This window comes from Lactuca sativa, chromosome 5 (assembly GCF_002870075.4).
Source record: "Lactuca sativa cultivar Salinas chromosome 5, Lsat_Salinas_v11, whole genome shotgun sequence".
Taxonomy (NCBI): Eukaryota; Viridiplantae; Streptophyta; class Magnoliopsida; order Asterales; family Asteraceae; genus Lactuca; species Lactuca sativa.
In genome coordinates, this window is record NC_056627.2 from 365,736,844 (window position 1) to 365,759,153 (window position 22,310).

The 22,310-nt window shown below is 35.4% G+C and overlaps 5 protein-coding genes across 5 annotated transcripts; all 5 read left to right on the top strand.

The window, feature by feature from the left end:
• Window positions 1-592: 592 nt before the first annotated feature.
• Window positions 593-1,178, top strand: LOC111917650 (uncharacterized). Its single transcript, XM_042902194.1, has 2 exons — window positions 593-1,077; window positions 1,166-1,178. The coding sequence occupies exons 1-2, from the start codon at window positions 593-595 to the stop codon at window positions 1,176-1,178; spliced, it is 498 nt and encodes a 165-aa protein (XP_042758128.1).
• Window positions 1,179-10,047: 8,869 nt separating this feature from the next.
• On the top strand, window positions 10,048-10,749 carry LOC111917609 (uncharacterized). Its single transcript, XM_023913272.1, has one exon. It carries the CDS (start codon window positions 10,048-10,050, stop codon window positions 10,747-10,749), a length of 702 nt encoding a protein of 233 aa, XP_023769040.1.
• Window positions 10,750-12,718: 1,969 nt separating this feature from the next.
• LOC111917608 (uncharacterized mitochondrial protein AtMg00810-like) lies at window positions 12,719-13,959 on the top strand. Its single transcript, XM_023913271.1, has 2 exons — window positions 12,719-12,834; window positions 12,936-13,959. The coding sequence occupies exons 1-2, from the start codon at window positions 12,719-12,721 to the stop codon at window positions 13,957-13,959; spliced, it is 1,140 nt and encodes a 379-aa protein (XP_023769039.1).
• Window positions 13,960-20,427: 6,468 nt separating this feature from the next.
• Window positions 20,428-21,306, top strand: LOC111917607 (25S rRNA (cytosine-C(5))-methyltransferase NSUN5). Its single transcript, XM_023913270.3, has 4 exons — window positions 20,428-20,555; window positions 20,646-20,734; window positions 20,815-20,913; window positions 21,002-21,306. The coding sequence occupies exons 1-4, from the start codon at window positions 20,534-20,536 to the stop codon at window positions 21,062-21,064; spliced, it is 273 nt and encodes a 90-aa protein (XP_023769038.2). The 5' UTR covers window positions 20,428-20,533; the 3' UTR covers window positions 21,065-21,306.
• Window positions 21,098-22,005, top strand: LOC111903475 (bZIP transcription factor 29). Its single transcript, XM_023899238.3, has 3 exons — window positions 21,098-21,197; window positions 21,282-21,789; window positions 21,900-22,005. Exons 1-3 carry the CDS (start codon window positions 21,098-21,100, stop codon window positions 22,003-22,005), a joined length of 714 nt encoding a protein of 237 aa, XP_023755006.3.
• The last annotated feature ends 305 nt before the right edge of the window (window positions 22,006-22,310 follow it).

Consider the following 22,310-nt stretch of genomic DNA (forward strand, 5'->3'; position numbering starts at 1 on the left):
TTCAATCCGTTCAACCAATGAGAAAGAAGAAATAAAAAAAATTAACAAAATTTTCATTATTGATTAGAAAAATTTTATAATTTTAATTTTAAAAATATATATTTCATCCATAGGGGATGTCTTTGTCAAGGAATTGTTTGGGAGCCTCAAAACCGATTATACAACAATAATGGTGGATTACTTTCAATTTAACATTGATGAATTTTTTACAATCCTATAAAAATCAAATAAATAATTCGATAGTCTAAACTTGTTTAAATTTTACCATAATTAGACGAATCGAATTAATTCCATTCGATTTCCCTTCATTCAGTTTTAATTTTTTTACCCAATTCGAATTTTAGAAAACCCGGTTACCTGCTCTATCCCAAATTCATATAGAACTTCACTTATAATTTCCCACCACTCTCACTTTCATAATCAATCTCCTGGATATATCAATATTTAATTCATCTAGATATACCTAATCTCTACGTATCGCTGACGAATACTTACACAATCAGTTACCAGTTATCATCCCTGTTTTGAGATCTGTAACGCAAATTCAGTGTTCATAGCTAGGGTTTCCTGTTTTTCCCTGATTCGAAGAGCTATGAAGGTTCATCCGGCGCCAAATAGGCGAAACATCACTGTCCGGTACGATTTTGGTTCGCAGTCTGGTGACACCGCTGCTATCTGCCGTCAAAAGAAGCTCCGGCGACTCCCTCACATCTTTGCTAAAGTAATCGAGCTTCCTTTTTACTCCGACGCCGAGGTTTCGATCCAGGAAACGTCAGATTCCTTGAAGTTTGTTGTCGATACGGACGACGATATCGCCACCGACGTCGCGGCTCATACTATCGAGATCTATCCTGGCGTGACGAAAGTTGTTGTAAGAGGGACACGTGGTGTCGATGATTCTGGTGGTGGTGTTAATCAGCTGGAGGTTGATTTGTGGCGGTTTAGGCTTCCGGAGTCTACGCAGCCGGAGCATGCTACGGCAGCTTTTAGCGATGGAGAGCTTGTTGTTACTGTACCCAAAGATGTTAATTTGGTGAGGAATCAGGAAGTTTGGGGTGAAGGTAACGGAACTGGACGGTTTGTTATGGTACAGTAATATCAATATGAATACATTTTGCAGTTTAAATTTGCCATTTTTGTTAAGTTTGATCGAATGTTGTTTTAGGTTGATGTCTTGATGATCATCGTCCTCAATGAATATGTATGTTGATGTTGTGATGATTCCTGATTTCGAGCCTTCAATTCCATTTGAATTATGTGATTTTTGTGACCTCCTAACTATGTGCTTCTATAATGTTAAAGATTTATTGAGTTACAAATGCTTCTTATCATCATTGATCGAATCATAATCCATTGTCAATGTATCTAACAACGAGCTTTATCATGCTAACTGTGTGAATGAACTCACTAGAAGTATTTATCCTTAAAGAAACTACCATTTTGGTGAGGATTTGAAACCAGTTTGACTACAGAGCAAGTATTTATGAATTATGATTATCCTATCAACACAAATCCAGTAAGACCACTCAAATTAGTGTTTCTTTCCCTTTGGGGCTCCTGCCATCATAAAGTAGCTAGAGTATATATTCCTTCAATATCTATCTCATGCTCACCTTAGAGATTCTCTGTTTAAAGTAGGCCTCAATAATTTCATCTCAAAATATGTTGTTTCTACTTTATGTCATAGACGTAATTGTAGAGATTATGAAACTTAATGTTTATATCGTACATTTGTTAAAATAGATATGGTGTCTAAAAGGGTATATGTTTCTTGTTGGAACTTTTGTGATCATTGAATGTAGGATAGTTTTTCAGCCCTCATTCATCACTTTCCAAGATGCCCCTAATCAATCAACTTCCCTTGGTTTCCTTCTACTCTTACTTTCATAAAAGCTTCAACCTTTTAACTACTTTTAGAACCAAAAATGGGATTCCTTATGAATTCTATGAAAATCATATATGATGAATTCGTTTTTTTTTTTTTTTTTTTTTTTTTTTTTTTTTTTTTGTCTTCATTTGCTTGCATTGTGGGGTAAATTTGCAAAGAATGGTAACCAAGCTTGTTTAAAGAGTAAATTACAATTTTGGTCCTTGTGCTTTACACAAAATCACAAGTTTAGTGCATGTGCTTTAACTCAAAATCCCAAGCTCTATCCAAATATTGAAGTCATTTTATATGGGTCAGAGATTGTATACGCAACAAAATACAAACTTAAGGATGACTTCAACATTTGGACTGAACTTGCAATTTTAGGTAAAGTATAGGGACCATTCTTGTAATTTTGGGTAATATGACACAAGTTGGTTGTTATTATGCAAAAAATGAGAACCATCTTGGCTGATGTTACCCTAAATTATTTTCTTTTTTAAATTTAAAGTGTGGGACCAAAGGATGCTCTTTGGTCAATGCTTCCTTTTGTTTGTTTAGTGTTTGTTTAGTGGATGAATGTTATCAACTTTTCGCATGATTTGGTTGAATCATATGTTTTTTTTATTAAATTATATGACTTTTTTCTTTTCTTTTTATCTTCCTATTTATTGAAAGTTAAGCTTTTTTTCATGAGCAAGTACTCCAACTTTATTTGTCCATATGTCACGGGTTTGTTATGTAAACGTTTAGTACATTTGCAAGATGCATTCAGCAGTTTGTTGGTTTGAAATTATTGTTGTTTTTGGTAATGTGGTCCATGGTACTTTTTTTTTTCGTCTAGTTCTCATCATGTATAAAGTTGAGCACAATGAAAATGATGGCGATATATATATATATATATATATATATATATATATATATATATATATATATATATATATATATATATATATATATATATATATATATATATTTGAATTTATGTAATTGTGTATGATATTTCATTCTTTTGTTTTCTTTTAGAGAAATCACATAGTATCCTCCTACCTTTTAATCCTATTAATCTTTTTACTCATTAGATTAAGGCAAGTGTCAAAATCAAAAGATGCCATTAAAAGAGAAAATTAATGGACTCCACATCTTATTATTGTTATTTAATATGAGTAGGAAGATAAGTATAAATAAAAAGTAGGAGGATTTTGAATTTATGTGTTAATTTTTCCATTGGAAAATTGTCATTGATTTGTAATTGTGTTTTTTTGGAGTATAGTTTTCAAGCAAATGTTGTTTTATTACTTGGCAGTAGAGGTAAGAGATGCCAACGCAAAAATTTGCGTTATATATATATGTCCTTGATGCTACTTGCAATACCAGATGTGTTCTTTCAAGTAAAATGACCAAAGGAAAAAAGAATTGTGAACATCAATTTATCATAAAAAAAAGTTTGATCAGCTTTACCCAATGCCAATGGAACATCATACCAAGAAGAGTAGTGTTTCTTGAAAGAGTCAACAAAAATTCCATGAATAATATAATAATATAATAATATAATATAAAAATCCGATTTATTAGCAATTAATTAACTAAAAATTCAACGTTCAGATGAAAGATTCAAACGTAATTAGTTTCATTGATGACTTTCACAAATCCTACCGACGTTGTGAAGAAATGAATCGGCAAAGGTTTTATGGAATGATATACAAAGTATTTTTATAATTTTAAAGGGGTATTATGGTCAATCCGTTCCATTTTTAGTACATCAAAACCTTTATATTTTTTGAAAATTTTTAATGTAATGGATCGTAATTATCAAACTGTTGAGAATCGATCATCTAACATTTTTTTTGCTATTTAGGGTTTATTGAACTCAAAGCTTTAAATTAGACATTTTAAAAAATATAAGAGTTTTAACATAAGAAAACAAATAATATAGTGATTTTTTTAAGGATCAGATGAAAATGTGTTGGGCTTTCCTAAGGTTTTACCATCAAATTATCCCTAAATGTTATACATAAAGTCATAAATCTTCCTGAGTTCCTGTCATTGGACTGTATCATTTAAGCTCTTAAATGAGAACAGTCAAAATAATGGAGCGGATATTTAGGCTTTACAACGGACTGGCTTATCTGGGCTTTTGTTATACTTGGATAATTATGTTTTTAGGGCTGGGTTATTTGGGGATTTTTTTTTTCTTTCTAGGGATGTATTTGGAATAATAATTTTAACTAATTTCAATACGAGATACATGTCATAAACATTAAGCAAAATTAATCTGATTCAATTAAAGAATTATATTAGAGTTATATTCGATTTTAGTTTCTTAGATTCTCTATTGTTATAAATTAGCGAAATGTTTTCTTTTTTTTTTAATTTTTTTTATTTATAAATATATAATCAAAATACCATTAAGAAGTTTAAACAAAAATGTTTATAAGACAAATAAACACCGTTTGGCACTTAACTGGAACAATAATTTAATTCTTCCGCGGCCGCCCCTGCTTAACCGACTTGAATCTGAACTACCCAACAAGAAGTTCAATTCTTCTATAACATAACGGGACGGGGTTGTGCGCGAGCTTAATATATAAATCTTAGTTATTATCGTACAACGAATGAGAAGGTAAACGAGCAACAAGTTGCACCTGTTGTTTGTTCTTTTCCGGTGACTTCTTCTGTTATATCAGTTGCATAATAGAAAAACTATTTATGGATTTTCATAGAGATACAAATATAAAGGCTAGATGAAAGAAATAACAACGTAATGCCATTTATTTGTTTATTATGGCATCCCACTTCCATTTGTTCCGACCGGAGCATTGTACTTTCAACTTGTATCTTACTAAGTCATATATTTTAAAAATCTATCAATTTGAGCTTTTTTTTTCTTACCAGAGCATTGTAATTTGAAAAAATAAATAAACAAACTACCCAATTATAGCAGTTGAAACCTTTTTGTGTTTGGATTACATTATTATAACTGTTTTGTGGGACAGATTTGTTTCAAAGACAACAATAAAATTTTAAGAAATCTAGCAACTAAATTGGTTGTAGACTATCGGTTTTACGTTATTGAGCTTCATATCCTCAACCGTTTTGATTTTTTGTTTGCGAACCTCGAGAGATATAACTCAAAAGTAGTTGTGTAAAACTGCAACATAACACTTTTGAAAAAGCAAAAACAACAATAAAATAGTTTCGGGGAAAAAAAACATCTTTGCACACAATACTCTTAAAAGAAATTGAACCTACAAAATGTAAATAACTCTTAAGTTCTAAAATGTAAGAAGGGAATCGTAAACATTTAGGTGAGTCTCAGAAAGGTGGTTATTTTCTTGAATTTAGAGTTCTAGATAAGCTTCTTATACTAACTTCTTCTAAAAATTGCATTATCATATACTTTAAAAGTTATCTGAGTCCCCAAATGTTAGAAAACTGACGAAATCTAACTTCTTTCAATGCGGTCACAAATCTCAACAGTTTGCTTTGCTGTGCAAACGACTTTTGTAGCCCTGAAAATGGAATAGTTGAGTTATAGTGAGAACTAAAAAACATATGTATATACACAAACAGATCATATGCACCAAAAAAAACAAAATCAAACAAACATATAAGTTGTGCCTAAGACATCTATTAAAAAAAAACCAAACTTTTTATATTAAAATATGTATATGAATATACATAACAAAAAAAATACATTAAGGAATTCAATGTGTTAATTAATTAATCATGTTTTTCTAAAATTTCGTTAGTTTATTTTAGATTTGAGCGAGTAATTTTTAATCTTAGTGTTTACCTGGTAAAAGGGAATAGCTGATGATTCATTTCCTTGACTTTCAATGCCGCTTAATGACTCCTTCTCTAGATTTCGAATGTCACGTAGGTTATCTGAAGCGGCCTGAAAATAAACATTTATACAAAGAAACAAAAAAAAAAAAAGAAAAAAAAAACTTATTGGGCAAACTGCAAAAAATAATGAAAGTAGGCCCTTCATAGCTCAAATTCACCTCATCCGATTCCTAATTTGTAAAAAAAACTGACCTTCCATATAGACTGTGTTTGGCACGCCACAGTTAGCTGATAAGCTAGCTTATTTTTCGAGCTTTTTTATGTTGTCGTGTTTGGTAAGCCAAAAATTAGCTTTTAAGCTAGCTTTTTGAAAAGCTACATAGACTAGCTTTTTGAAAAGCTACATAGACTAGCTTTTTAGGAGCTTTTTTTAAAATTTCCAAATACACCCCTTAATTAATTATAGAAACACATACTCTTACATGTCTTTTTATGTAATTTTATATATTTTAGCTAGCTTTTCAGCTAATTTTACCAAACGTTATCAGCTAACTTTTTAGCTATCAGCTAGTTTTTTATTTAACAGCTAGCTTTTCTGTAACATCCGGAATTTCAGGTATTATATTTATTCGTTTGAATTTCAAGTTTTGTGGAAGAACTCGGCGAGTTGATGCGTAGACTCGCCGAGTAGAGACGCGGATCATTATCCGGGTGGATGGCTGGACTCGGCGAGTCCACGCTGTTTAATGAAACCCTACTTCCTCGGGTTTGGGGCCTATTTAAAGGGCCTTATGGCCGTCATTTGCGGCTACCAGACCCCAGAGAGAAACCCTAAGTGAGCTAGAGCGTTTGTGAGAGGAAAGGAGTCATTTATTGATCCTTTGTTGGTGTTTTTGCAAATAGAAGAGGACCAAGGCAAGAGGAGGCTGAAGAGGGTGCTAATCCAGTGATTCCAGGGCTCAGAGACTTCATTTTGAGGTATTCATTTGACCCTTCTTCAGTTTATGGTGTAATTCTTAGAGTTAGGGCTTTTTATCCCCATTAGAGAATGGTTATATGGAGTAATTGGTCCCTTCTCGTGTTGGTGTTGTAGATCTGGACCCAAAGAGGTCCAGAGACCCTTTTCCCTTGAGCTTTATGGGTATTAATGGAGGTTATGAACTTAGGATGTCATTTTAGAGGCCCTATCTTCAAATAAGGCCTTTGAGCCTTTGCATGTGCACCAAGATGTTAGCTTTACGTGATTATAATGCTTTGGGAAGCTGGATCTATGGTTTAGAGGAGCGGGTCTGACCTGAAGAGGTCAGTTCAGCTTGAGCATGACATGGACTCGCCGAGTCCAATAGCCGACTCGGCAAGTAGGACGAGGGTTTTCCCGATAATCACACAGTTGGTGACTCACTGAGTTGGGGAAAGCGACTCGGTGAGTCAGAGGGAATCTAGAGGACATAGTGCACGATGGTACTCGCCGAGTCAGGAGCCGGACTCGGCGAGTTGGGTCGGGACATTTCACAGTTTGAGATCAGTGATGATTTGCAGAGTTGAGGTTGACTTAGTGAGTCAAATGAGGACTAAGAGAGTGAAGAGCATGTGTGGACTCGCCGAGTCATAGTTGCGCACTCGGCGAGTTTGGTCAAGGTTGACCGTTGACTTCGTTGACTTTTAGGGTTAGTCAATGTTTGGACCTTAGAGTCCTCGGAAGGGTAGGATAGTCTTTTATCCTTCCTAGAGGATGTATTGAGAGGAAGAGATTAGCCTAGCCATGAGGGTTGTATTAATTAGAGTATTTATTTCATGTGATTAGGCAGGGGCTAGACCAGAGTTACCGAGTCAGAGATTTACTGAGATATTCGAGGTGAGTCTTCTCACTATACTTTACCTTGAGTAGGTAAATAGAGTTATGTGATACAGTGTTTGTATGCTATATATGTGTTATGTGTTGCACTGCATTCTTCTATGTGATTTATGTTGTGCATGTTGCAGAGTTAGAACCTGAGGGTTCACAGAGTTTGGGTGCACGGACCCACAGAGTTATAGCCTCGAGTGGCTAATAAGTTTTATATGTGGTATTTTGGGGAACTCACTAAGCTTTGTGCTTACAGTGTTTTATGTTAGGTGTTTCAGGTACTAGTGAGGATCGCGGAAAGGCACCGGCTTGATCAGTACACACACGGGATTTTTATGCTATGAGATATTGGGATTGATATATGTTATGAATTGAGTTTTCAAACAATGATGCTTTTATGAATAATGAATGAATTATGTTTTTATAAAATGAGAAAAATTGTTTTTGAAATTTACGTTGTTACATTTTCAGCTAGTACGCTAAACATAGCCATAGTTCTTATTACCAGCCTCCTTCCAGAATTAAATGCATCCACAAACATGCGTGTAGCTTCTGCCAAAAGGGGTCCAGTAAGAGGTACTTTGTCCACCACTTTCATCTTAGTTTCCTTCAAAATAAACTTCACAAAATCATCTCCATCTTTTCGGTATTCGTTTGTCAAATGAGGGTCGTACACAGTTTCAAAATAAACTAACATGAGTGAAAATAATTTGTGTTCATGATAAGGATTGCTTGCTTACCCTTGCAGTTAGGCGAACGAGGGACAATCCTTCGTTAGATGGACTTGGAAGACCGAAGCAGTGCCTCACCGGAAGGAGTTCTTTTATGCATGGTTTCCACAAGCACAAACCTCTTGTGCATGGTTTCCAGTTCTCCGCCATTTTAAAACCTTTACACTCGTTCATAATCTACAAAATATATTTATAATATAAAAAATATAACAACACACAACAGAACATAGAATACAAAATCAACGCCTCTTTATTTGCTAAATTTAACAAACTGTACCTATTTTGCCAACACCAGCGCTCCCTATCACTCCGATAACTGCTATTTCCTCTTTAAACGTCTTAACAAGATCCATGGTTTTTTCATTAACGAATAACTTTCCTTCTTCATCACATCCCACGAATTCCATTGATTGTTTAGACACCATGACTAGTAGCATAATAAATCAGATGATGATTTTCAATACGGAAGTTTTTTTTCGTATAAAAAGCAGGAATGACATGCTAATTTTGAATGTAAATGTTTGTGTGTAATCATTTATAAGTTGCAACTTGATGATCGAATTTGGACTTAAAGGGATCAGCGGTGGTGTTAAGACGAAAGCAACGGAGATATAGTATCTGGTAAGAGTATCGGAAGAGGCGATGGGGTGGCTACTTGACCGAGGTTAATTGTGCATACCTATCAAAAAGGTAAAGAGTAACCTGACTTGGGAGACTTGGGTGTGAACCTGACACCAATAGCTGCACCTCCATCTATGTTGACAATAAGAACTCAAATGACAGCTTCTTCATTTCCCATGATGTACACATTAAATGGTAATAGTAGTTACGGTAGACTAGCTTAACTATAAATAAGAGCTCTAACTTCAGTTGTAGAGCACCACAAAAACAGAGAGTGATAGAGTGAGTATTTGTAATAGAGGGTTATTTTTCTTTTCTTGTAATTGAGCTAGTAAGCTCCTCCTTTTGTTCTAGTTTTGAATAAAAGTTTGTTTCAACCCCAATAAGTGGTATCAGAGCTTGGTTAAGCTCCGGGGGAGCATTCTCTGTTTTTTGGAAACTTTTTGTCTCAAAAACAATTTCTGAGTACACCGTTGGAAAGGTCTCGTTCCAAGGATTCCGAAAATATATTTTTTTTGACCACCGGAAGGCTTCCAAATCGCCGATCAAAGTTGGTCAAAAGTCGCCAGAAAGTTTGCCGGAAAAACCAGGGTTCGCCGGAGAAGACGACACTGTAGCGGGTACTGTAGCAGTGACGTCATCAGTGACGTCAGCAGCTGACCAAAGTTCTGAAAATTGCAGTTTAGCCCCTGTTCTTCCGAAAAGTGCAATTTAGCCCCTGTTTTTCAGAAAAAATGCATTTTTGGTCCCGTTTTTCAGAAAATTTTCAGTTTAGCCCCCGTTTTACTTCTGTGAAAGTTCTATTTGCCCCCTGAACTTCTGAAAAGTTCATATTGGTCCCTGTACTTAAAAAAAAAAATTCATAGTCGTGTATGCCCAAGTATATGCCAAAAATGACTACACCAACTTCGTCATCTTCTCAAGCCGAAGTTGAAAGTTTTCAAAGGACCGGGAAAAGCGGTAGTGTTACGTTACACTATCCAATGCTCACGAAGATGAACTACGCGGTGTGGGCCATAAAAATGCGAGTGAATTTACAAGCACAAGGAGTATAGGATGTAATTAAAAATGCAGAAACGGACGAACGTAAAGATCGGATGGCTCTTGCGGCTATTTATCAAGCAATTCCAGAGGACGTACTTCTGATATTAGCTTAGAAGGACACAACTAAAGAAGCATGTGAAACAATTAAGATGATGCACATGGGAGCCGATCGGGTCAAGGAGGCTAAAGCTCAAACCTTGAGAAGTGACTTCGAGGTGATCCAGATGAAAGACAGTGAATCGGTAGATGATTTTTCCATGAGATTGAATACTATCGTAACCGGTATTCGATCTCTAGGTGAAAAGATTGAAGAAATTACGGTTGTGAAGAAGTTTCTGCGAGCCGTATCGATACGATTTATACAAATCGTAACATCGATCGAGCAATTCGGAGATTTGAAGAATATGACGGTGGAAGAAGTTGTGGGTCGTCTAAAGACCCATGAAGAGAGACTTCGAAGCTATGGAGAAAAAGAAGGAGGGCCTTCTCTATTGCTTACACATGCCGAGTGGGCATCTCGTTCGAAGCAAACTGGCGAGAGAAACTCGTCAAACACTTCAAGAGGACGAGGAGGACATGGTAACCAAGGCCGGGGACGAGGCCGAGGTCGTGGACGTGGCCAAGGAGGTGGTCGTGAGTACAATACAAATCAGAATGACCATAATCCTTCTCGAAAGGATAAAAGTAAAATCAAATGCTTTACTTGTGAACAATTTGGTCATTATGCTTTGGAGTGTCCAAACAAGAATCGAGGTGAGGAGGCGAACCTCACTCAAGCCAACGAAGAAGATCCTATTTTGATGATGGCAGCCATACAAGAATATACACACAAAAAGGTGTCTCTAAGATAGAAGATTTGTGTTAATCTTCTTGCATCGGGAGAAAGTCGAGTCGAGTCCGAGGTATGGTATCTCGATAACGGTGATAGCAATCACATGACTGGAGACCACTCAAAGTTTCGCGAACTAGATTAGCACGTTACGAGTCACGTGAAATTTAGGGATGGTTCGACCGTCGCTATTTTGGGAAAAGGGTCGATTTTATTTGATAGCAAAAATGGCGACCAAAGACTCCTTAATGAGGTATATTTCATTCCAAGTCTAAAAAAACAATATTATTAGTCTTGGACAAATGACGGAGGAAGGGATTCAGGTCATAATGGATGGGTCGGATCTGACATTGTTTGACAGAAACAAAACTCCACTTTTGAGAGTTAAACGATCCCCAAACCGGTTATATAAAACTCCTTTAAGGACCGGTAGACCGACTTGTCTTTTAGCAACAAAAGACGAACCAGCTTGGATATGACATTCTAGACTCGGTCATGTTAACTTTCTCGCCTTAAAGAAGTTGTCCGAAAAGAATATGGCAATCGGAGTCCCAAAGATTGAGCACCCAAACCAAGTATGAGAAGGATGCGTTCTTTCCAAACAAACCCAAATTCCTTTCCCGGATCATGCAGTTTTTTGGGCTCAAAAGCCTCTACAACTTGTTCATGCGGACTTATGTGGTCCGATCACACCTACATCTGTTGGAGGGAGTAAATATTTTCTCCTTTTAGTAGACGATTTTAGCCGGTGGATGTGGGTTTACATGCTATCGGAGAAGTCGCAAGCCTTGAGCGCTTTCAAACGGTTCAAGTTGATGGTTGAAAAGAATTCAGGTTATCAAATAAAGACACTTCGAACAGACCGAGGGGGAGAGTTCACTTCAAAATAATTCTCATTATTTTGTGAAGAAAATGGTATTCAAAGACATCTTACGACACCATATTCGCCTCAACAGAACGGAGTTGTAGAAAGGCGAAATCGGACCGTTATGGACATGGCAAGAAGTCTGCTCAAAGGTAGAAATGTTCCGGGAGAGTTTTGGAGAGAAGCGATTAGACATGCAGTTTATCTTCTCAACCGCCTGCCAACAAAAGCACTTCCCGACAAGATGCCTTATGAAACATGGTTTGGCAAAAAGCCCAACCTTGAACATCTAAAACTTTTTGGTTGTGTTGCTTTTGCTAAACTTGTAGGTGGTCACTTGAAGAAGCTTGATGATCGAAGTAAAAAGATGGTGTATTTAGGTGTGGAAGATGGAACTAAAGGCAACCGTTTGTTTGATCCACAAGATTGAAAGTTGCGAGTTAGTCGCGATGTTGTTTTTGACGAAAAAGAAGAATGGAATTGGTACAAAAACAAAGAAGAAGAGATGGCGACTCCTAAGACCTTTACCATAACTTAACCACAACCCCAAATACACCTCGAAATGACCCCGAAATCAACCCAGAACAACCAAACAGTCCAGGAATCGATGCTATCCAAGTTGGACAACCATATGCTGAATTTGACGAGCCTGAACCAGCTCCATAAACTCCTGTCTCAGCCCCGTTTTCTTCAACCTCGCCCCATATGGAAAGCCCTTCTAGTGAGATTGGGCCAAGGGGATTACGTCTGTTAACCGATATTTATTCTGAAACCGAAAATGTATTCCTTGAACCCGGAGAATTGTTGATGATTGCAGCGGATGAACCTTTGAATTTTAAAGAGGCGGTAACCTCTAAGGCATGGCAGGAGGCTATGGAAACAGAGTTGGATGCAATCGAGAAGAACAAGACATGGCAACTTACCGATTTGTCACCCGGACACAAAGCAATCGGTGTGAAATGGGTGTTTAAAGTGAAGAAAGACAACTTGGGAAAAGTGGTGAAGCATAAAGCTCGATTTGTAGCAAAAGGATTTGTACAAAAGGAAGGAGTCGACTTTGATGAAGTTTTTGCACCGGTAGCATGACTTGACACCGTAAGGATCATTCTTGCCTTAGCAGCTCAACATGGGTGGGTTGTCCATCATCTCGATGTCAAGTAAGCTTTTCTCAATGGAGATCTCAAAGAAGAGGTTTATGTCACCCAACCAGAAGGATATGTTGATAAAGCCAACAGTCACAAGGTGTTCAAGCTTTATAAAGCTCTTTATGGTCTACGACAAGCTCCTCGAGCTTGGAACATTTTTTTAGATAAAAGCTTAAAAAGACTTGGTTTTACAAAAAGTTCACAAGACCCAGCTGTTTACAAAAGGAACTCAAAAGACATAATTCTTATTGTTGGTGTCTATGTTGATGACTTGATCATTACCGGGTCGAACACTAACGACGTTGTCGAATTCAAAGAACAAATGAAGAAAGAATTCGAAATGAGTGACTTGGGATTACTTTCTTACTACCTTGGAATCGAAGTTTCGCAAAAGAAGTGGGGAATATCTTTGCGACAAACAACTTATGCAAAGAAGATTTTAGAGCAATTTGGGTTGCTGGATTGCAATCCGACAACGTCACCAATGGAACCTAAGTTGAAGGTTAAGAAGGATGAAGATGGTGAAAAAGTTGATCCAACCGAATATAGGCGAGTGGTAGGTTGTTTGAGGTACTTGACTCACACTCGACCGGACTTGTCATTTTCAGTTGGAATTACAAGTCGTTTCATGGAGGAACCGGCCATTTTGCACTTCCAAGTTGTGAAACATATCTTACGGTATGTGAAAGGAACCGTTGATTATGGAATCAACTATGGAAGAGGTCATGAAATTGAAGATTTTGTTGGTTTTACTGATAGTGATCTTGGAGGTGACCCTGTTGATAGCAAGAGAACAAGTGGAATGATTTTCTATCTAGGAAGGAACGTGATAACTTGGCAATCCCAAAAGAAAAAGAATGTTGCTTTGTCCACATGTGAAGCCGAGTTCATGGCAGCTACAACAACAGCATGTCAATCCATTTGGCTTGCTAATCTCGTGAAGGAGCTCACGAGACATCATATCATGCCTATCACCTTATATGTTGATAACAAGTCAGCAATCGCATTGATGAAAAATCCCGTGTTTCATGGTCGAAGCAAAGACATTGACATTCGTTATCACTTCATACGAGAATGTGTTGAACGTGGGCAAATTATAATGGAATATGTCAACTCGAAGGATCAACAGGCGGACATCTTTACAAAGGCTTTAGCATACGTGAAACATAGTGAAATGCGAAACATGATCGGCGTGACGAATCTCGAGCCAAGTTCGGTTTAAGTGGGAGAATGTGAGTGTAAACCTGACTTGGGAGACTTGGGTGTGAACCTGACACCAATAGCTGCACCTCCATCTATGTTGACAATAAGAACTCAAATGACAGCTTCTTCATTTCACATGATGAACACATTAAATGGTAATAGTAGTTACGGTAGACTAGCTTAACTATAAATAAGAGCTCTAACTTCAGTTGTAGAGCACCAAAAAAACAGAGAGTGATAGAGTGAGTATTTGTAATAGAGGGTTGTTTTTCTTTTCTTGTAATTGAGCTAGTAAGCTCCTCCTTTTGTTCTAGTTCTGAATAAAAGTTTGTTTCAACCCCAATAAAGAGGACTTAGCGTTAGGGTTAATTCCGGTACACCGATAATCATGTTGATTGACGATCGAATTTACAGAAAGCGGAGGTGTCGCGGAGTGCCGGAGTGGTGTGACACGGTCCACCTTCCTGCTCCAGCCCAATTCACAGAAAGGCCCAAACGAGAAAGACGCCCACCTACACGTTTGCTGGACTAATCATTCGTCAAGCCCTAAAATTGCTTTAGAACAAATCAAAGTCTCATGAGACTTCGTTTCTATACGGAGTATTTGTTTAAATAAAGATAAAATTGCAATGGTTGTCAAAATTATGTGGTTGTTGGTCCGAAAAGATTTGGTGATCATGGTCCAATTTTTAATATTTCTTGTGTTTTTCGTCCTTATCAGTTCGGAAAGTCTATTATACCCTTTATATTTGTTTTTTTAATTTTTTATATTTAAATTAATATTTTTACTTAATTAAAAACAGAATAAGGTCTCTCTCTCTCTCTATCATGAAATTAGAAATTGATTTGTTAAGTTCTTGAAAAAAGGTATGAAGACATACTTAAACTACAAAAATCGATCCCCAATGTTACTCTCATTCTCAATCGATAACAAGGTTTGGTGGATATCTCTGTTGCATTCTCTTTATTCCTTCCACCAATTGAGAAAAAAAGAGAGCAAACAAAAAACGATAACAAAAGTTATGGGTTTTGTTTTAAATCTCTTCCCCTATAACAATTGTAATACTTCTGAATCGATTGATGCAAACATCATCATAACTAGATAAAGAAGCATCGGGAGATCTAGAAAAGTGAAATGATTCTACGGTGACCCTACCCATGTTTCTTAGACTGTGACATCCCAAAATTCACGGCCATTTTAAAATTCTTATTTATGCTTATTTTAAAACCAGAGTAACATTTTAAAGAAAGTGTTGCGGAATTTGTTTCCAGAAAAACATGATAAATACGTTATCAAAGCATTTCCTAAGAAATGTATCTTATTCATTTTAAAACTTTGGGATGTCACCGTCAATACAGAAACATAAGCATAAACAGACCTTACATTCATTTATACTAGTGATCCACATCTCCATAATCTCTCGGTGTAATGTAGATTCATATCGACACCTGTGATACAAATAAACTGAGTTAGTCAGATTGGAAAACCTGATGAACACATAGGATTTTCAACCCTCAATAATATAATTATTAAGTTTAAACATTAAACAATCAACCCAATTACTCATCCCATTATCTTCTTTGCTCTTAAGGGTCTACCCAATTACCATCAAATTATCCCTAAATGTTATACATAAAGTCATAAATCTTCCTGAGTTCCTGTTATTTGACTGTATCATTTATGTATCATTTAAGCTCTTAAATGAGAATGGTCAAAATAATGGAGCGGATATTTAGGCTTTACAACGGACTGGCTTATTTGGGCTTTTGTTATACTTGGATAATTATGTTTTTAGGGCTGGGTTATTTGGGGAATTTTTTATGTTTTTTTATCTGTTTTTTTCTAGGGATGTATTTGGAATAATAATTTTAACTAATTTCAATACGAGATACATGTCATAAACATTAAGCAAAATTAATCTGATTTAATTAAAGAATTGTATTAGAGTTATATTCGATTTTAGTTTCTTAGATTCTCCAAGGTTATAAAACGGACTATGTTTTTTAAGATATAAATATTAACAGTTTCAATTTAAATAAGAAAAAAGAAAGAGAAATTAAATTTCCTTCTATTTTTCTTCCTACTCATCGTCATACCCATTTGAAATGATGATAAATATATTAAAATATAATAAATATTATCCAAATATAACATTTGTCATCATCTCATATATATAGGATTATAAGTACGAAAAAGAAGTAGAAGGATATTTAATTTCTCATATTTACATTTTGAGAAGCATATATTTGGTAAATCTAACTTATTACTAGTAATTAAGCAGCTAAGAATTAGGATCCCGATCCCAATCTTGCAAACCCAAAAACAATGTAAGATCCGGATCTTGACAACCTTGAGGTGATATGCATAATACACACCAATCAGCTGGAAATTATGCAATTGAATTTGGACATATAAGATTCAAGACACAAAACACACGGATGGATGACACAAATATAAAGGCACATAGAAAATAAGCACTTTTGGCTTATGTCAGGTTTCATGGGGATAAATTAGAGGTGAGCTCGGTGCGGTTCGGTGCGGTTATTAGCTAAAACCTCACCACTAACCGCAAATGCGGTTAATCCATTTTCAAAACCGCTTGATGCGGTTATTTTTGCGGTGCGGTTAGACGGTTATTTTTGCGGTGCGGTTTAGTTTTTTTTTTGTGTTGCGGTTATTAACCGCATGGATTTGGTGTGGTAGTTTTGTGTGGTTTTTAACCACAGTTTAGAGCTCAAACGGTTTTAAGAGTCCAAACATATTAATTGTAATAATAAAAAAACCATAAGGTATAAGAAAATAAACTTAAATCACAAACAACTAATATCTTAAAAACGTCAAATCAATAGTAATTAACAATAAATATCTTAAATTTGTTTAATTTCACCATTTTTCAAAGGTTAACATAACAAAAAACCAACACTTTTGTCTTCTGGTATTTATCCATCTTTCATCCATGAAACCTGTCTTATTTTTAATATTTGATATATTAATAATTAATAAAAAAGTGTATAAAATATATGCGGTGCAGTGCGGTTTTTGAAAACTAATAACCGCACCGCACCGCAAGTTTGCGGTTTTTGGAAAACAGAAAACCTCACCATCGGTTTTTATTGCGGTTGCGGTTTATTGGTTGCGGTTTATGCGGTTTTTACGGTTAATTTTAGTTGCGGTGCGGTTTTTGCTCACCCCTAAGATAAATGGTTCTCCATATACCATTAGTAATACTGGTCAATTCAGATTTGCACCAAAAGATCTAAAAGGCACCACAGGCAAATCTAGCGAAGTTTTTTTTAAATCAAAAAACCATTAAGAAGTCTAAAAAATCAAAAATAAAATGGATAGAATGTGTTATTGCTTCATGTTGTTTGTTCTTTTCTAGTGATTTCTTCTGTTATATCAGTTGCACAATAGAAAAGCTATTTATGGGTTTTCATAGAGATACAAATATAAAGCTAGATGAAAGAAATAACAACGTAATTCCATTTATTTGTTTACTATGGCATCCCACTTCCATTTCTTTCCACTAGATCATAAATCATTGTACTTTCAACTTGTTTCTTACTAAGGCATATACTTTAAAAATCTACCACTTTGAGCCTTTTTTTTTTCTTACCAGAACATTGTATTTTGAAAAAAAAAAATAAATAAACTGCCCAATTATAGCAGTTGAAACCATTTTGTGTTTGGATTACATTACTATAACTGTTTTGTGGGACATATTTGTTTTAAAGACAACTATAAAATTTTAAGAAATCTAGCTACAAAATTGGTTGTAGATTACCAATTTTACATTATTAGCTTCATATCCTCAACCGTTTTGATTTGTTGTTTGCAAAGGTTGATAGATATATCTCAAAAGTAGCTTTGTAAAACCGCACCAAAATAACTTTATAAAACTGCAACATAACACTTTTGAAAAAGCAAAAACTGCAACAAAATAGTTTCGGAAAAAAAAAAACATCTTTGCACACAATACTCTTAAAAGAAATTCAACCAGCAAAATGTAAACATTTAGCTGAGTTTTAGAAAGGTGGTTATTTTCTTGAATTTAGAGTTCTAGATAAGCTTCTTATGCTAACTTCTTCTAAATGTTGCATTATCATATACTTTAAAAGTTATCCGAGTCCCGAAAACTGATGGAATCTAACTTCTTTCAATGCGGTCACCAATCTCAACAGCTTGCTTTGTTGCGCAAACTACTTTTGTAGCCCTGAAAATGGAATAGTTGAGTTATAGTGAGAACTAAAAAACATATGCATATACACATTCACATATAATGATCATATGCACCAAAAAAACAAAATCAAACAAACATATAAGTTGTGTCTAAGACATATATTAAAAAAAACAAACCTATTTTATTAAAATACGTATATGAACATACGTAATAAAAAAAAAAAAGAACTTAAAAAAAAAGAACTTACCTGGTGTTGTATGATGCTGCTTGCCAAAATTAAGGAAAGAAAAAATAAGTTTTCTCTCTTTCTTTCATGTAACACGGAAAGAAATTTACAAAAGCAAAAGAATAAAATTTTTTTAGAAAAACAAAGCAAGTAAAAGTAAAACCAACCAATATGTAATATGTTGTACATATCTAAACCCTCACAGTCAATTACAACGTTTTAAAAACCGGTTTGAACCGGCCGGTCGAACCGGTTGGATCGGGAATCGGGGAAGTGAGTGGTTCAACTATCACCGGTTTTTATGTCTATTTTTGAACCAAATCGAACCGGCCGATTTTTACAAAAATCTGGTTGAACCGACTCAATTGAACCGGTTAAACTGAATAAAAATACATGGAACTGAAACCTTTTGAATAATAAACTTTTGTAGTTTTTTCACATTTATTAAAATTCTTCTGAATAAAAACACATGATAAATGTTATGAAATTTTTTGATACTCTCATTAAAAGTATAATGAAAATATCAAGTAACTAAACATTTATAAATTCCCAATCTTAGTTACTTAGGAAAAATGTGAATTTGGTGTTAAACCATGAAATCGCACTTTGCACCTTGTTAAGTCGTTAGTGGAGCGTGTGTGGTTAACCAACACACACTACAAGAAAAATAGCCTTTTACGACGCGCAAACAACGACACTCATTGATTTATGTTACGCAATGGAGAGTGACGTTAAAAAAGTGTCATCTCTTCAAAAAATTTAAGGATTTAGGTCACGCATTATTGCGTGCCCTTAAATTAGCGTCATACGAGAAAAAATTAAAAACACGGAGGGCGCTGTATCTTAAATGGGCGTCCTCTATGAGTGTCGCTTTATAATTTTAATGAAAAGCGCGTTTAGTAGATAGGGGGAAAATGAAATCCCTAAAATTTTGAACACCCGCCTTCATTTTTATCCTCCTCTTTTGTTTCCTTCTTGCCCTAATTACGATCCTTCCCCCTCCATAGATTCGACTGCCGCCTTGCCTAGTTATCAACACTCCTTCCTTCGTTCATCACTTGCCTTCTTCGCCTGACAATATCTCAAGAAGTACAACTCCGAAAGCGTACAAGTCGGACTTATGTGTCGGAACTCCGGTAGACTGAAATTCAGGCAACATGTAGCCTCGTGTGCCCTAAAATTTCATGAATCTTGAATTTGGCTTACTTGAATCTCGTTCCAAGCTGCTATCGGTTTCGCCACAGAGTTTCGCCGTTCCAAAAGCGCATATTTTCGTGTTGAGTGACTATGATTGGGTTACAATTATGCTTGAGCCGACGATTGGGTTACAATTATGCTTGAAAGTGTGAAGAACTTACATGCTCCATCTAATCATGTCATACTTCATGTTTGTATCACAAATATTGAAGGTCTATCCATTTCTTCTGACATATGGGTTTCAAAATTTGGGGTTTTTATGGGATTTGAAGTTATGGAGATGCAAGGTGCCCTCAAGGTGCTTGATGAAATGCCAGACTGTGTAAGTATATTTTTTTTCATATTTGATTAGAAAAAGCGATAACAAAAATGCTTCCTCATCAACTCATCTTATGGGTTGTGCTTCTTTGTTTAAAACACGATTACAAATTGGGGAATCCTCCTCCTATCGCATCCTTCTCTAATTTCTTTCTTCTAATTTCTTTGTTTAATGATTTTTTCTAATTTCATATTGATTTCATCTCTTGTTTCTCTATTCACAGATCTTCCAATCATCAAGGATGTATTGGAGATTGCTAATGTATTAAACAGCAAATGGAAGGTAAGTAATACCTTAAAAAACATATTTGATACCTGATCTTCATTCCATACTCACCATATATATTCGAATGTTATTATTTTTTTTAATCTCCCGTTACTATTTATTTGAAATTTATTGCTTCTGTTATTCGTTTTGTAACAGAGGCAAGTGGAATTAATGTACATAATCACCTATGACATTCTTTTCGGACAGGTATCTTCAATTTCTAGGATGCCACATCATATAATATTTTCTTTAAATTAATCATATACATAATTTTAACATTTCTTCATAGGATTCATCTCTAACAGGAGATCCAAAAAAGTACCTTATTTTGAGGAAAAGTCAACTACAGTCAGCTCTTGCAAAGATCTTATTAAAGAAGGGAGCAAAACGTATAGAAGATTTAATGTCCCAATATAAGATTCCCGGTTTGTTCTACCAATAACATTCCACTTTATTATTTATAATTTACACAACCATATTTATTAAACGAGATCTATGATTTATCATTTATGTAGCAGATGTTAAAAAACCTCGCTATGTTCGTGTCAATACTCTGAAATTGGATGTTGAAACTGCTGTGTCTGAATTAAGCAAAGATAATATGGTAACATTAATATACATTATGGTACCCTATTTAATTTATCTTTTTTATTTTTCTGATTTTAGTTATAATAATCTTTATAGGTCGAGAAGGATGACATGATTCCCGATTTATTAGTGCTTCCACCAGCTACTGATTTGCACAATCATCCTTTGGTCACAAACGGAAGTGTATTTATGCAAGTAAGATTTAGTAATTTTTTCATTTTGGTTTATTTTATTTCAGCCATAATTACTTTAATATATATATATATATATATATATTTTTTAGGGTAAGGCAAGTTCCATGGTGGCAGTTGCCCTTGGGCCTAAACCAGGGTGGGAAACATTGTAACTAGAGTTCATGCATGGGTATGCAGGAATGATGATGGGCATGAGATGGGTTCGATCACCGAACCATTTACGTGGGTCCCACATGTTAAATCCAAGATCATCCTGTTCAATTGGGCATAGCATGACAGGGTTTGGCAAACACCAGTTGGTATAGACTCTGAAAAAACAGGAAACTAGCATACTAGGTATTGCATTGGGATAAAGCTGGCATACCTGAGCAACTAAAAGAGCCTCCGAAGGGGAAGTTGTTGACGATTTGTTTTCTGCTTATATGAATCTTGAAAATCTTGACACATTAGACTCTTCTGGAACTGACGATAAACAAGGAACTGAGAATCGTGAAGATTTAGATAGTCGAGCTAGTGGAACAAAAACAAATGGAGGTGATAGCAGTGATAATGAAGCTACAAGTAGTGTTAATGATAAAGGGATTAAACGGAGTGCAGGTGGAGACATTGCTCCAACAACAAGGCATTATAGAAGTGTGTCAATGGATAGTTTTATGGGGAGGATGAACTTTGCTGATGAATCACCTAAGCTTCCTCCTTCTCCTGGAGGGCATATTGGTCAATTATCCCCAAATAATTCAATCGACTCAAATTCAAATACAAATACGTTTAGTTTGGAGTTTGGAAATGGTGAGTTTACAGGGGCTGAGCTCAAGAAAATCATGGCTAATGAGAAACTTGCAGAGATTGCTTTATCTGATCCCAAACGAGCCAAAAGGTATGTAGCTTTTTTCAAATTCATTAATATTTACATTATAATTGGAGAAATCTGAATATTTATTTTGATATTTGAATAAACAAATATATTTTTTATGTGATATGTTTTAGGATTTTGGCAAATCGACAATCTGCTGCAAGATCAAAAGAGAGGAAAATGCGTTACATTACAGAATTGGAGCACAAGGTTCAAACTTTACAGACTGAAGCAACCTAATCAACAAACAAAAATCTCACTACCATCCTTAAGTATTATATCATTATACAATACATGACTAAAAATTACACTTTTCGTCCCTGTGTTGTATTGATTATCAGTGTATGTGTTGGCGACTCTGTTGCTGCTGAGGTTAGAAGATCACTCATTCGTAACATGTGGAATGAACGTATTAAAGGCACAAAAAGAAATGTTGAGGTTTGGCAAGCTCTTTTGGTAGTTAGGTCACTTGTATTTCCTCCTACAGACGAGGATAGTGAAACCTGGTTGAAATTTGCTTCACTTTGCCGAAAAAGCGGTAGGAT